Here is a 17,545-nt window from a genome sequence, read left to right as displayed (position 1 = left end):
GCATTTACCTTCAAGATTAGCATTGAGTGCAGTCAGTGGATGGGAAGCTACTAGGAAACACTTGATGTGTGAGTGTGTCTGGGTGTGTGTGCAGACGGGTGTGTAGGTGTGTGCACGAATAAATCAACGCTCTTGACATTGTAACAAACACCGGTGTCTTCACACACACTCTTTCAGTCTGGAGAGGGGAAACAAGGGAATTGCTTGGCGGATTCCATCTGTGGCTCAATGGGAAAGCAGCTAACACAATGAGGAACTGATAAAATGTGTCAGTCACCGATATAAGCCCCGGCTGATGATACCGAGCAGCAGTCAATTGCAGAGTTCTATTACAACTCCCAAAAAGGTCCCAGCTGTCTTTCTCTGCATCATTATCAGCTAAATTAGCCATCCTACAGCTATTCATGGACGCCCACGGACTATTTTTACCCCACTGACGCGTCTCACACTGTTTGGAAATGAGATTGTGTGCTGCACTCGAGTTTGGGTTTGAATTCGGAGAGCGTTCTCTCTGTGCAGAAGCTGGTGTCTTCATGTTGGTCACGAAGCATTGCACAAGTGCTGGAGATACTCACACATGCAAATAACCCCCTCCAATAGGAAACAGAAATAATACCAATTCTATCCGGAGGAAATGGATCTCCAAAATGTTGAGGAGCTCAGAAATAAACAGCTTTATTTAAGAATTGTATTTAGCAGTATGGTGCTCATCACTACATCTGGTCTCTTACTCAAACAGGACTTCCTGGATCGTATTTCTCACAACTGGCAATTTTGCTACACAGTCACAATTAGATTCTAAACAAAAATGCATTCTCTTTATTATTTTTTTTTCTCTCTTTATTTTTTTTCCCCTCTTTAGTTCGATATTTTCCTCATCCTTTCTATATTTTTGCAATTTATTTCAAATACTTCTTTATTTGTTTGTCTTACAACTGGACATTGTGCTATACAATAAAATCAATTATCTTTATTACGTATTATTTTCCCTTTTTTTATTTCCTCTTTCACTTGATTAGTTTTCTCTTTCTTTCTGTTTTTTACAGTTTAAAATAGTTTGGAAAAGATTTGTGCAGAGGCTTTTTGGCTTTAATTGACAGTAAATGTGTACTTCATATGCTTTTTATCCCTTTAACCACCATAATACCGTACAAATAAAAGTACACACATTTCTTTTGATAAAATACTTAAAAATAAGATTTCAAAGCATGTGAAAGATAAAAAAATCACATTATTCTTCCCCCATATTCACTCTCATAAAGGCAAACAAAGTGCACAAAGTAGTGTCAAACAACGCATTACGCAGAAGCTCTTATCGTGATTGAATATACAAACACACTTTAATCAGGGTGCTAAAGGCACTGTTGCCAAGGTGGATGCTCTTATCAACACACATGCATACACTCACGTACTCACCATGGTGTTGAAGGCTTGCTGCAGCTGCTGCTGCTGCAGGAGCAGACCGCAGGCCACACAGTCCCCCGGGCAGTCACTGCGTCCAGGGGTGAAGAGACACGCCAGCAGCACCGCCAGGTACCACAGAGGGATCTTCATCGCTCAGCAAAGCCAGACAGGAAGCGACAAACAGGGGCCCAATAGTATAAAACAAGGGTCAACAGCTGGAGAATCTGTGAGATAAAGCCTGGGTCCAGCCTACAGGGGGAAAGCAGACAGAGCGACACGAACATTGAATCAGTTCCAGTTTATAGGAATCATTAGCTGGATTTGGGCGGTCAGTCAAAGCGTTGGTGGTGGTGTTCAGCCAACATCAGGAGATGGACAGTGTGGGAGGGCTGAAGAGAGAGTTAAACCTGAGGCATTAAATGAGAAAATGGGTATTTTCCTGTGGGCAGGAAGCGGCCACTGCAGGGGTGGATCACTGATGGATATCATACAGCAGAAGTGAGAGGATCTGTGCTTAAAGACATCAGGGAGACCTTGTTGAGCCCAATATCAACAAAAGCTACAGTGTATTTTGTCTGACCTCCACTTCCCGACCTCAATTTATCCTGTCACTCAGAGCTATATCATCCCATAATACAGAAATAACGACAAAAAAATAGCCACTCACAACATCAGAGATTGATTCTGCCTATACACTGCTGCCGCACCAACAACCCGACCCATACAGTATGAACCAAGTCCATGGCTTAGCTGAACCAATGTATTCATGTCCTTTATGTAGTTTTCATTCAATTTGAAGTTGGGGAATTTTTAAATGTTTTGCTTATCCATAAACACTTGCCCCTGTAAATTGTACACCTCTAGTGCTTGAGATGATTTCAGAGATGTAGATCTCACAGATCAACAGATCAGATGCAATTTGGTAAGTAACACTGCATTTTAACATAACTTTAGCTCGTTTCCAAGACAAATCCACTTTATCTGCATGAAGGTAATTTTTGGGCCATTTGTAAATGTATGAAGCTTTTACGTGTGTTGAAAACGACAGTTGCTAACAAGATGAGAGACTAGACGCCATCTCGCTGCCTTTAGCTTAGCGCATTAGCCACCTTTAGCATAGCGCTGGTGACAAAGTAATAAGACCGTGATGTGGGCTAGTTTGTTTTTCTCGAGGGACCCCTTGTGATGCTAACTGCTGGAGCAGCGGAAACAAGCTGTTAACACAACACTGAAAATATATGAGGACATATTATTTTCTTCTTACGTTGATATGACAAACTTGTTAGCTAACTGTTGATAATTCAACACAGCTAGCACATACACAGCATTAGCATTTATTTAGAGTCATATTTGTGCAAACTTGTGTAAATGTAGGGGAGAGTGGGGTAAGTTGAGCCATTTTTTAGTTATACTGTCCTCTAAGCAAGGAGAAATGACACATAGTAAAAATGAAAGCACACACCTATAATTCAGGATGTCTCCTATCAATGACAATGATAATAATTAATATTTGATCAAGGGCAGTGAAAATATTACTTCTTAAAAAAAAAGAGTCTTGTGGCTCAACTTGCCCCGGGTAAGGGGTAAGTTGATCCAGGTCAGGGGGTAAATTGAACCACTGTTCAAACTTGGGCATACCTGTTCAAACCTGGGCATACCTACAACAAATCTTAAAGGTAACTTTAAACAATAAATAACAAACCAAATACAAGTTTAGTTTTTCAAATATTTTTAATATAAATTTCGATTGAATTGATTGATTTTTTTTTAACATGTTAATAAAAGGAAAAGTAATCATACAAATGGTGATACAATTTCATACATCTTACCAATCAAACACAGGGTAAATTCAACTTTAAATGTAGCCACAATGAGCTCTTATTGTCAACTTGGCCTACTTTCATTAATTTCTCCATTGAAAAACTGGCTCAACTTACCCCAAGGCCCATGGTTCACTTTACCCCATAGCCACCATTTTAGAAAAAATAGCCTAGCATTAAAATTCAGAGTCATCTTTAGATTAATGACTCACATGGTTTAATACGCTGCCAACACATCAACACAATATATTTGTTTAAACCTGGATAAATTTTTTTTGACATGACAGCCGATATAGCTGACATCTAGAAAATGTACTTTGACAAGCAAAAAACGTTTTTTTGTAAAAATGTTTACTTACCAGACCACAATGAGCATCTCTCTTTCACAGGCAATGATAAATGGGAGAAGCTTGCATAATTTCTGGTCACGTGATTACAACTATAAGGCGTTGCCTGGTTACAGGGGGTGGTTCAACTTACCCACTGGCTCAACTTACCCCCTTCTCCCCTATATATCTTGAGTATCATGTTTAGGGATATTTCTTCTGGATTTCCTTTGTATTCCTTATGGCTTAACACTGCATAAGATACGAAAATAAGAAAATAACTCTGTACTGTATGTGTTTTTAGAAAATCAAAAAAGGGTTTGGGTTAGGGCATAACTGGTTTGAAAAGCAGGTGCAATATACAAACAGTGAAGACTTTGAGATTTCTATAATAACACAAAAAGCTGTATACTGAATGTACTTAGCCAAAGTAATACAATGATATGAATAGTTTGATGCAATGCTATTCAGTATTAAATATAAAAAAATGCTTCCAATGTCCTGTTGACCCACACAAGCCCCCATCTGCTCACATGGAGCTCACACTCAATGTTTTCACAGCCAGAGACAAGTGGTAGAAGTCACAGCGAGCCACAACACAATCCCCCAGTAAAGACATCTTATTGATGAGAGTGAATACAAATATTTAACAAAGCGTGGAGTGGGTGCCATGTTGACAGGTACATTGACGTGAAAGGAAATAAAGAACTAGTACACCGTGACCGTTTTCACTGTGCCATTACCATTCGTAGTCGATAGCATATGAAACAAATCGTGTGTGACTTTGGCCCATCTACAAATATATAAATGGCTTTACGGGAAATCATTAGAGGGACCTGTTTGTTTGCCTGGCTTAGATGTTTTTGTGTGATGATCATTTGCTAGCCTGCTGACTAATCCCATTTCATATTGTTGTGTGCTCCGGAGTGGCCCCTGCTAAGTAAGATGAACACATGTGTGAAAGTAAGTGATGGTGTAGGCCTTGGATACGCTCCAGCAGTACAAAGATGTAGCTTTCACACATTGATCATATTCTGCCAGTGTATTATTAATATACAGGATTTTTGTCAACACTATTCAAATTGATAAGTGGTGCAATGTCGGTCTTTAGCTTCATAATTAGACAATGGTTTGGAGACCATTTGTGTATGAACACGCATTCAGAGGATCGTGTTGGAACATTGGGAGCTAGGCTTGAAGTTAAACTATATGGGCACATTTCAATTTTACAAGTTTCTAGGATGATTTGAGGAATACATAAATATGATAAACCTCATTCAATTAAATTAGCCTGAAGATGTATGTAGCTGAATCTGGCTTTCGATTAATTGGCAGGAGAGCAATTTGTATCTTTCTAAAAGCTCTGGGTATGAGTTGCCAAGCCATCATATGCTGCCGTCTCTCTTTAGAATGGAAGCCATTATTGTTAGTGTGAAACAATTGTCAAGGATATGAAGTGTTAATGGGCTACAGTACACTCTCATCAGACATGACATGATGAGCCTCAAGATGTTTAAAGTGAGCGTGTGTAATGATAGTATTGATATACTCATTGACACAGGAGGGGTTAAAGTGACTGCATTTGCTACATGTTTATTTGTTTCAGTACATACAGTGCAGTACATCCGTTTGCATGTAACTCTTTAGTATATAGTATTAACAGGAGTGAGTCCTGCTCTTTTAAAACATTTCATGTAGAGACGTATTCCCCTACAGGATGGCCACTTTCAGGTTGTGTATATCGGCGTTATAGCTTTGGGATGACGCACTGCGAATGGCAAGAATACATTTATGAACATGGAAAGCATGCAAAGTCAAGCGAGTTTAGGTGAATGTAATCGATTCTTTTTTTTCCACAAGAAATAATTGAACATTTTAGAAACTGAATAATACAGAGCTCATAGGACATGTACTGAACACTTGATTTTATAACAGGGACGTACATGTTTGCAAAAATGGCCTAATCAATAGCCAATTTGCCCCCTTTGGCTGAGCTGACCAAATGGCCTGAAACAATGTTTTATTTATGCTGTGGTGGTAGTGTAAATAGAAGTTACAAGTTTGATTGGGTGAGGTAGACCAAATGAAATAACATCCTAACTTGTATTACTCATCAGGACAAGGACATGGGCAGACCTACAGTATAGCCGTACACATTTCTTAAATCAAACGAGTATCAAACGAAGGGTCTACAGTATAAGATTGTAACTTGACCTGAATTTGAACACATGATGGGTAAATTATTGGAGTAAAAACTCTCAAAAATCACCTCTTGATATAAAGTCTTCATTACAGAATGGAGATTTTGAAATGATGGGCAGGCACTAATGATTGATGCTTTCCATTGGCATTATGGGAAGTGTAGGACTTGTGGTCAGAACTCTCTGAGTCACCTGCATGGAATGCTATCAGACTGGCTGGCTCTAGAGATGGCTCTATAGATCTGTGAGTGTGTCCACCACATGGCCCAGACTGGAATATTTGTATGTGGCTCCAAGAGGATGTATAATAACATTGGTAAAACCCTGATTATTCCTTGAGAGGTTGATATTAATCATTGAGCATTTAGCTCAAAGCTAATAAGGGAAAATTCCATTAAAGAAAATCCTCATTGACTACTATGGCTAATATATATAACACCATTTTCAGTCATATTTTGAGATGCTATAGAGTAGTGCAATGTTGATGTACATTGGTAGGCCGACCCAGAAGTTAGCATCTCAAAGGCTCCCTTGACGAAAAACGAATGTGATTTTTCCATTGGAATTTGGAACTTCGAAGAAAAAAATATCTGTGGAATACGCACCTTTATGATACTTAGACGTTTTGTTCACCAGGACAATCTCCGCATATTAACACTACTTTTGTAGATGTTGAAGCTTAAATGCAATCACCAGAAGTAAATAGCAGTCGTAATGCTATAAAAACCACTATTTCAGTCACAAGTGTTCACTTCCGCTAAGCTAAAGGTGGCTGATGTTCGGCTCGATGATGTTTAGTGGTTTCATGTAGCCACCTGTTAGCAACCGCTGTATTTTAAGACACATAAAAGCCTCAGATGTTCACCAGTGCCCCCCGACTACCAAGAGGGGAGATTCATCCAAAAAAATGTATTACAGTGATTTATTTGTACCTTCTTGTCTTAATCATCACACTTTTCTCAGCATGCTTTGGTATGATTATTATGCCTGGGCGCTCGTGACAACCGGGGGCAGAAGGAGTCACAACTTTTCATTCTCAATAACTACAAATTGAATCTTTGCCCTTTACATTTATGACGCTTTGAGCCATGACATGCACACTCATCTTTCTGCTCTGTTCCAGTAATGATGCAGTTCTTGGTCATGATATTGCTACTGGTCCATTTTAACCACCCTTGCCAATGAATTTGCATACTATTTCAGCCACCTCTAACATTTCATATTATTTGCATAATCTATCTGACAAAGCTAGCAGATGACTGGGTGCATAGAGTTGATATATGGCTTTCGCACACGGATAAAGTAGTCGCTAGGAAATGGGGGCCCTTACACAGCAGCATAATCCGTCCAGGGGCCTAGGAACTCGTTACAAGAGTTGCATTTTAAAGAGACCTTCATCACTCACAAATACAAACAACCTTGCCCACCTAAATGAACGCCGGCATGAAAGCAAAAGGAAAATGAACTATAACGAAAGGTCTGATGTGCCTTTACTTTTAGATTATTCTTTCCATCTTGCACAAATGAAAGCTTTTACCCATTTGTGGCCAAACAAATATGCTGTTTTATGCATCCATTAGGGTTAACTAAGACCCTGATGTTACGTGTTTGCAAGTTGGAATGTTTTTTCCTTTTTAAACACAGAGGAGGCAATCAGAGCATTCATAAAAGAACCACGAGTCCCATGTATTTGGTTTTCTTTTCTGAGTACAATTTGGCCACTGCCTGAAATACATAAACAACTCTATGGTACTGTTTCTTGTTATTTTTCCTCCATTTAATTGAGTTTGTACGGACGAGAAAGGGATAGGTACATTGAAAAATGAGAGGAGCATTCTGCATTTCGAGAATAAAGTGAAGATGTCAAGAAAAACGTGGAGGTGTCGAAATCTTGTGAGCATGAGTTCTGAAAGTTTGACTTTGTTTCTGGAGATTTTGACTTAATTCTCTCTTATTTCCCCCTCTTTCCCCTCTTATGACTGGTCCTCATACTCTTCCAGTAGTTTGCCATTCATATTATCTTGTTATATAAGGTGTAGGGGAATCAGAAACAGGATACAAAGAAAATATACTATGCATTGATATCTTTAGACTCTTTGGTTGCATCAATGTTTTCCATACAGCCCCTTAAAAAAGCCCCTTTTGTGTTTCCAACAAGTGAATGAAGGAACGCGGCATCCGAGCAGCAAGTATATTAATAAAGCTAACGGTGGGATAAATTAGCATTAGCGGCTTTAATGAAGGGTGGAGAGGGGGCCAAGGTGTCACCACAGTGAGTGTGGGAGAAGAATAGCTGTATGCTCGCCTCTGACAGAGCTCTTACTCACTCTATCTCATCCATTAGGCGTCTGCATGGAGCTGAAAAAACACAAAGGAGTCTGCTAATGCATAGATAACCTAGAGGTCTCTCTTTCTGTTTCCTTTTTTCACGCATTTGCATCCATTTCTGTTCTTGCCCTAACACACCCTTTGTTCCTACACTCATCTTCTGGTTTCCTTATCCACAGCTGAGATTTATTATCTTTAGTGACGTATTGCTGAGGTTTCGAGTGTCCTCCAGTGGTGTGTGGATCTTAACTCCCCTTTATAAAGGCCAAACCTGAGCCAGGAGCCACCGAAGATGGATTGCATAAAGATGTGGTCATTTCGAAAAATGATGAAAAGACCTTACTGTACATCTCATGCATGGGCCATTTATGGTACTAATTAATTCTTTAGAACCTGAGGAGATTCATGAGTGTTTTCACCTTACACCGGCCTGTAATCGCTTGTGGAAAATTCATTGATCTGAGATAATGGGCTAATTAAATGCAGTTCAGTGTGCAAATGGAGAAAGGGGATAGGCAAAAAAGGCTCCATGATAACGATAAAAAATGCATAATTTCCCAATTAATTCTCACTTGATGTCCATTCTTTAAGGAATTAATTTATGCAAATAACAAAAAATAACAGCAGTGTTGAAGACAGTTTTGGGTTTGCTTGTCAATGTTTTAAAAACATTTTTCTGTGATTTCTCGGTTGGGTTTTTTCAGTTGGATCATTTTAAAATCTAGTTTCTACAATGAACCAAAGCTTTAACCAAAAATACTTTTGCTGCTTAAATCTAACAACAGACATAAACCCTGTCAATTTTCGTTCCCTTTCACACCCACTACTCACCATGAACACTGCACCATAAATTGCACAGCACACAAATAAAGCCCTTCCTTTGTTTGAAGAATTATGCTAATTTCCTCATCCTACAAACACATTTATGTAAACATAATCTAGGAAACAGGGCTGCTCAAAACACATTTTTTCATAGGGACTATTTCTTTGATATGAAGTAGTTTTGGTGAAAGTTAATTATCTAGATTGATATGGAAACATTTTTTAGCGACGCGCATTACTGTTGACTTTTTAACCCTAATTCTAACAATATATTAAACCCTCCTATTGTCTTCGTTCCCCCCCCCCTTACTTTGGTGTTCGCGGTCAAATTTGACCGGTCCTGTTTTAACTGCTATTACATTAACACAAAAAACATTAATCATCACCAAATTTCATTTAACACCCTTTCAAACTGTACATATTGTATCAGACTACTGGTATACATGAACAACTGCAGTAAATATACAAAGAATAGACACTGAACATGTATTGCGTGTGCCAGGTGTGATCCATGTGGGGGGATGGGCACATAAGAGCGGGAAATGTGTCAAATTGTTCTGTGTGTGTGTGTTTGTGAGTGCCAGGTGTGCCAAATCGCGACCCGACATTTTGAACCACTCAAATCTATTAAACAATATAAATACTAACATATCAACTACGCATTCTGGTACACTCTGAGAAGAAAATAAAAAATCTATTACTACCCGACATATTAATAATATTTGATGCCATTGTTTGTTTTTCACTTTGTTCTGACAGCTGAACTTGCTGCTCCACACAGAGAGAAGAGCAAATAGCAGAGACAGTGGCGGTTCTACGGGGTGGCACGGGGTGGCAGCTGCCACACCAGTTGGCAGCTTTGTTTTGAAAGAAAAGTTGTGGCTCATCGGACATTTATGAGAGAAAATCTCTAATGTCCGAGTGCAAGTGAATGCAGCACAAGACGCGAGCCTTATAACCCCTCCCCCGTCCCTGGCGCGAGCTTGGAAATATGATTGGCGACGATTTCATTTGAACGGGACGGCGCAAAACGAGAAGCATTCGGACCCAAGTACACGGAAGGAATGAGGTATTTGCGGTCTACAATGACAGAGAAGAGACTGTCAAGTTTGGCTGTGCTCAGCATTGAATCAAAACGCACTAAAGCTTTGGATCTTAATCAGTTTGTGAGGCGTTTTGCTGAACAAAATGGTAATCGCCGCATTCAGCTGATAGGCATGCCAACTTGATGCTCTGCTCACGGATGACTCGATGAGCATAATAAACTGTTAAGATGATGACCTTGTATGTGTGTATAACATTTTTCTTCTTTGTGGGGGTCTGCCCCCAAAAAACAGTTTTAAGTCCTGATAAAGTAAAATAAGACGGTGTGTGAAACTACACTGCCCAGCCAAAAAAAAGTAACCACTTTGATTTAACTAGGCCAGTAGGTAAGGACTTTCCACTGGATAATAACTGCAGCGATGTATATGTTTTTGCTGAATACACGTCTTTTAACCCTAACTGATGCAGTTAGTCACTTCTTTAATGTTTGTTCTTTCTGATGTAAAGTCAAGGTTGTAACTGTTTGCAATGAAGTCGTGGGGCGCTGAACTGTTCCTTTGATTCTTTTGATATATGATAGTAATGACTTGTCTTTCAAATTTGAAGGAGGGTGAGCAAGCATCTTGAGGAACATTCATCATTAACTCCTCCAAAAAATATAGTTTATTTAATAATAACACTGAATATGTGAATCATAACAGTGATTGACAGCTGATAGGAATAATATGATTGTTAATAGTATCATATTAATTTAGACAAACATTGACGAGACAGTTAATTAATGTACTTATTAAGGTACCCCTGCTGGTCTAAGAGTGAAACAAACTCATTCAGTTATTGTTCAGTTAAAATTCATTAAATTATGTCTGCCACCTTATATATTTATATGTAAGGCTTTACTGATGTGCCACAATAATGTCACCAAATGTTATTGAGTTAAAATATAAATATTGTGGCTTTCCAAGTTAACATGAATTGATATGACTGCGATTAAATCAGCATATACTTCTGCCAGGGGATGCCACCCCTGAAATTCTCCTGCCACCCTCTTGCCACCCCATGAATATCTTTCTAGATCCGCCCCTGAGCAGAGAGTCTGTGTGAATTACTTTAAATTGTGGGTAAGGGTAGATAGCTCCCATTGTTCTGTGACCTGTCAATCATCAAACCGGGGGTCATATTTCATTATGTGTTCATTTTTATCTGAAGTTGTACCCATGGATGTATAAAGAATAGTTCTACCGCAAAGTTATTCTCCGTGGGGACTTCCGGCAACAATCTTGATTCTGATTGGCCAGAAGACTCGAAAGAACATCAGCAAAGATGTTTTATTGAGAAGATGATCACTACGTGACAGAAGTTTTCAAAACCGTTTATGGTCTCCGGTACTTCCAGTCCAACACGTATTGCATGCACAGCGTTAGAAAATCGGGCCTTTTTTTATTTTCTTCACTCACACATCCGCGGCCCACTCGAAACAGGTCCGCAACCCACTTTTGGGTCGCGACTCGCGACCCTTGAGAACCACTGATCTAGAGTGTGTGTGTGTGTGTGTGTGTGTGTGTGTGTGTGTGTGTGTGTGTGTGTGTGTGTGTGTGTGTGTGTGTGTGTGTGTGTGTGTGTGTGTGTGTGTGTGTTTTATCTGAGCCGGATGGTTACTAATTCCTTTTCTTTATGGCGGTGATTTTTGACCGGGAACACCATAGGTGTTACTAAGTTGACTAAATCATCCAAAATTCAATGACAGTGGTGATCAGCCATTTTATATGTTCAAGTGTCTACTGTGAAGGATATCATAAAGCCTTAATGCAATCGAATGTAAAACAAAAAAGTTATGATTGATGAAAGTAGTAAATCGGTCAGATTTGACCCGAAGACAACAGGAGGGTTTTAAAATAACATTATAATAGACTACTTACTGGATTCCTAAGAATAAACTACTGCCATCAAAACGACCATAATAGGGACTTTTAACTTATACCTTCTTATCAAACATTATCATTGTTGTAATTAATGTCACCTGAAGAAAAAAAACGATGATTATTATTTAGGAAAGTCCTATTTGCATTGTTTGTATAAAAGGAAAAAAGACAGAGCCCATGATGAAATCTGTGTGACTGCTTCAGCTCGCTCCCCACTACAGATGCTACACTATAGTGTGTGATACTTCAAACTAGGACCCATGGCAAACATTTAACTATCATATTTCATCTATTAAAACTGTATTGGCAAAAATGGTGGGATTTTGAATGAGGAACCCTAAGACCCTTACACATATTGTACAAATTGGTATTTTTTAAAGGAACTAAATAAAAAAGAGATAGAAAAACCTAATATAAGAATCATGAGGAACATATTGATTGAAAAGACGTACAGAACCCAGTTGGTAGGACGTTAAGCACCACAAACTACAAATTACCTTCACCTGCATTTTATTGGAGTTCACTCATCTCTGACGTGAATGTCTCTGAGCCTGGCCAGATAAAAAGACTATACTGTATGCATGGGTAGATACCAATAAGAGTCAATAAGAAAAGTTAACTTGTGTTTTTGGTTGAACAAAATCCTGAATGTAGGTTTTGCGTAGTGGCAGACTGAGGATTTCTGAGGGCAAAGGGCCAACAAAAAGGGGCACCAGCTATACACAGGGGCACCAGTGCACGGAAACATTTAGTTTAATTCAGATTTCAGCAGGGAACCCACCATGTTTTTTTAAAAACTCAACGAAGGGTAACTTTTCTGACAATTACGGCTAAAACCCCAAAAGGTAAGAAAGGAGGTACCTTTCATTAAAGTGCCCTGTGACTCCCAGTTGTTAAGCATTTCAATGGATTAGAAAATATATAGAATATTCTACTCCCCATTTTGGTCAGATCAAAATTACAAAGGGTTAGTTTAATCTTAAATGAGTTATTTCCTTTAAACCAGGCTCCTGAGTTCTCAATATGTGGTGAGTCATCAGGCCAGCCTCTTGACATGAGAAACTGTATCGCTCTTAGGTCACTGATTGCCTGCAATTACACTGCACTCTATAAACTCATTTAAAAGGCCCACCCTAATTGAATTATTTTCAGATTAGTTTTTGGTTACTCTGCCTCCCAAAATGAACAGTTTACACGCTGGGATATAAATGACCAAGGGGGTAATTTATAGTCGGTACAAGGAGAACATGTTCCCCTTACCTTTATAGTATTGTGACGATTCTCAAATATAAACCTCTCGGAACATCTTCGAGGTGATAACAATTTTGGAACACTTATCTGAGTCACCTTCAGTTACTGTGCACTTAGTGCAATGTTCTTTGAGTGCTTTCCAATGTTTTCCTGCCCTTGGCTTTGCCTCTCAGGCGTTATTTAGGCTACCTCATCTTATTAGTGAAGGTTTTTCAGGGCTGTAGGAAACCGGAAAACTACTTCAGTTTTCAACTACACTCATGCTGTAAAAAGACAAAACTGTATAATTGGAAAGGAAACAAAAGAAATCTGAATTAATATCTTATTAATGCTAACACACCAATAGATCGTAGTACAAGGAGCACATACTTGAACTCCTTAGGTAAATAGTTTTATATTTGTATTGCACATTCTTAAATTCGTTTATCATGTTCATTTCTTGAACTTTCTTGACTTGACCGACATACGGTCAAGTCCCGTATATCGTACAAAGTACTCCTCCTCACCTACAAGTCCCTCCATGCCCTTGCCCCCCAGTACCTATCGGACATCCTTCACCCACATGCCCCACCCCGGAACCTGCGGTCCTCAGACTCTGGCCTGCTTACCACCCCCCGCACCAAACTGCGAACCTTCGGGGACAGAGCCTACAGTGTGGCAGCCCCCACCCTCTGGAACGCTCTCCCTGCGGAGATTCGCAACATCCCCACACTCGACGCCTTCAAAAGGGCCCTCAAGTCCCATCTGTTTGCCAAGGCTTTCGGCCCCTAATCGATCTGTTGTTTTGTCTGTCTGACTTTTGTTTTGTTATGTTTGTTTTTGCTATATGACTTGTAAAGCGACCTTGGGTCCCTTGAAAGGCGCTATATAAATGCAAGCTATTATTATTCAATATTCATAATGTATTTTATTTTATCTTTCATTGGAACTTTCATTTAACTTCTTATATTTATGTCGTTTTGTTTCTATTCTTTTTTAAATACTTTTTTTGCACATTCTTATGTTAGCTTCTTGTGTTTATACAAATATTTTGTATTCTATTTTATAAAATATTTTATTGGACATTCTTATGTTTATATAAATAGTTCTATTCTAATTTTGTAATCACGCAAACCAATTTCCCCCGGGGTAAAAATATTTCTGATTCTGATTACATTTTAAATGTATTTTAACCACCCCACTCCTACACACACACACACACACACACACACACACACACACACACACACACACACACACACACACACACACACACACACACACACACACACACACACACACACACACACACACACACACACACACACACACACACACACACACACACACACACACACAGAGCTTTGGCCTTACCAGCAGTGTTCCTTACACTCCCTCAATTCCTCCCTAAGCCCAAAGCTAAAAAACAACCCAGCAGAAAACCACAAGAACCATGCATCACCACAGAAATCCACACCAAGCATGACCCCTGTTGTCCTGTCGAAACACTGATAACACGTAACTCTTTTCGAAAAAATCCTTCAGTTTGAGGATGACTTACACACACATAACCACCGGATGATCTCTCACACACACAGCCTCCTGCGCAGCCACAGATAAACAGCGTGTGACTCACAGACTTTAGAGGAGCAGGAGAAGGTGAGTTGTGCCCTTCCACTCAGGACCTGAGGATCCTGAAATGACTCATCTGAGAGAATGCGTTTAATCCAATTTGGAGGCGTCTGCCATGGCTGCACCAGGTTTTATGATTGAACCTGTTATCTATCTGTTAATCTAGTTATTGTCACCTAGAAGCAGCATTACAAAGATTATGAGCAGCATGAGGGGAAAGAAGTCATGAGTAAAGGGTACTGAGTTCATGATGATTTGCAGCTAAATTGAAGCTTAAAAATAAGATTGTGTAAATGAGTTATTTTATCGCACAAATTCTCTTTGTCTTACTGTCATCATATCTGGTGGAAAAATCACACGTTTTGATAACTATGTGCCTTTATCTTGCTATACTTTAGGACATCCTATCTCATGTAGACTGCAGAGCGCACAAATTGAGTGGAAATATCATAAAACGCATTTAATTCCTCCCCATATCCCGCATCTCACATGCACATTTGCACCGATACAAAGTGGAGATATGATGCGCTTTATATCCAAATTCCCATCATATCAGATCAATTGAGCATATCATGACTATTGTTTCCATCATTTGCACTCGCAGGGTTTCTTTTAATTGGGAACGTTTTAGCACCTGAGGGTAGATAATTCCCAGCTTCTGATCTGCCCTCATAGAGGGACGCATACCAACAATTATCTCATGTATAAGCCCCATGAAGCTGTCTTAATAGCTGCAAAATAATCTTCTCCCTGTGCAACTTGTATGATAGCACACTGAGTTAGAGAGACACATCGCCTTCGATGCTGTCACAGAAGCTGATGCAGGATTAGATGTGATGGGGTCTGTGGGTTAAAAGAAAAATGGTGGATGCTGGAAGTATTTTGATATGAGACCAGGAAAAAGAGTTGCATGCACTGACAAAAGAGGACGTTTTAATACTAAAATCAAGCGAACCCCTCTAGAATGCATTCTGAAAACCGGAAAGAAATGTCATATTATCAAAAATCAGCTCTTGACTTTTAAGGTTTTAACACAAAGGGGACATTGCGCCCTTTATGACGGACTCCTGCAGTGTTGCTTCCCACCAGAAGTGAATAGCTGAAATTCTGCAGAGTGTGAGGCAGCTGACATGGTGTCATCATCATTGATCTGGTCACTGTTAAGCTGTGTTGACACCTGCACTAATCCATTGGACATGCACCCGGTAGGGGGAAAGCAATCTTGGAAAGCTGGACATGCTCGCCACTTTTATCAAGGTGAAGCTGGATACAAGTGCAAAGACACTTGTGTGGAATATCTGGTAACTTTGCTGTGAGTCATCATGTTATCACGAAGAGGATTTGCAAGCGGTCTTAATGAATATTGACACAGGGCAAACAATCCTGTACTCTGTTTTTAGTTTAATCTCAGCACAGGCAGCGGTAATCTTATTAACTGATAAGAGAGAGATGCTCATGTCATAATGTACTGGCACAAGACAAAATAAATAAATTGCAAAGGAAATCTGCCAAAAATGTGATGTAAGATTGGATTAAGTGAAACAGATTTTAGATTATTAAGAAATATAAAATGTATAATATCTTTATGGAAATGCATATATCAAGCGGCCTGTTGTGGGATACAAATATTTAGATTTCTGTTGGGTTTCTAAAATTAAAAAAAGAAAGAAACTAAATCATGCCACTTTCTGTAGTAAAATCCATTATTATAATTAGTGTATTATATTTATAAAATATACTGTATTTGACTGCTTCCTGTAAACATGTTTCATCCAACATTTCCCGTGTGAAGTCATCTATCTGTAAATGGCACATTAACCACCCAACAGCCCCCCCCCCCCCCCCCCCCCCCCATCTGCGCCAGTATAGTCTTTACTGATAATGGAAAAAAAGATTATGCACATTAATTTCCATGATCATTAAAATCATTATTACCATGCTTAGCATATTAACAGCGTTCACTACTTTTTTCCCCCACTTGTTTGAGGTTGACACCTGTAAACCTATAAAATGGCTTTTCAACCTTCTTTGAAGCGTTTGTGTGATGTACAGTATTTCATCTGACAATACTCCAAAATCCATAAAAAGGGCAAATTAAGATGCGTTTGAAGTGGCATTCACTAGTGCTATTTTGATGAATTAAGCTGAAATATTAGTGAGAATTTGAGGAACGATTCCAAAATCCAACTTTTTATTAGCTTTTTCAGTGTCATTAAACTACATTTTATAATACTTTGTGGATTGTTGGTAGATTTCATATATTTATACTGTATTCTATTAGACAAAAATCAGGTACACCTTTAACTGCGTTCTCAGCATGATCTGAGACTTTCTCTCTTGTTAATTGAGTAATTATCAGGTGCGTTGTGGGTACTGCTGACTGTGACTGTGGTGCCTTCAGAGCCGCAGGGAGACAATCAGAGTAATGGAAAAAAAGATTACTGCAGGTGAGTAGGGTTATTTACAGCATCACCTCCGAGGTCAAAATCCAAGATTACAAAGCCGGAAAGAAGAAACGACACTCAATAAAAAAACAAACTGAAAACGGGAGAGAAACCTAACAGTGGTTGCCCTTTAAAAACAAAATCCCCGAAGGATCTATTAGCCCGTGGTTCCTGCATTGAAGACACAACAAGTCCTTACCTAATTAACTCTTTTTTAAGTCACACACAGATAAGCTCACACTCATATATAAAAAAAAAGTCACCGTTGAGCACTTCCTTACCTGTTTCTGTGACGTAAAGATCTCTCAGTCCTCCTTCTGTGCTTCAACAGGAGAGTTTGAGTGGCTCAGCTCGTATCCTCAGGCTAAGGGT

The 17,545-nt window shown here is 39.2% G+C and overlaps 1 protein-coding gene across 1 annotated transcript in view; it reads right to left on the bottom strand.

Annotated features, from left to right (window-relative positions):
* The window catches only part of pnocb (prepronociceptin b), a 25,105-nt gene extending 7,560 nt beyond the window's left edge, over nt 1–17,545 (bottom strand). Inside the window, exons 1-2 of the mRNA XM_034150542.1 lie at nt 17,455–17,545; nt 1,417–1,653 (exon numbers count right to left, since the gene is read on the bottom strand). Coding sequence (XP_034006433.1) covers nt 1,417–1,554 — 138 coding nt within the window. The 5' untranslated portion in view covers nt 1,555–1,653; nt 17,455–17,545. The remainder of the gene's footprint in view (nt 1–1,416; nt 1,654–17,454) is intronic.

Source organism: Trematomus bernacchii, unplaced genomic scaffold (assembly GCF_902827165.1).
Source record: "Trematomus bernacchii unplaced genomic scaffold, fTreBer1.1, whole genome shotgun sequence".
Lineage (NCBI taxonomy): Eukaryota > Metazoa > Chordata > Actinopteri > Perciformes > Nototheniidae > Trematomus > Trematomus bernacchii.
This window is presented reverse-complemented; position numbering and strand designations above follow the sequence as displayed.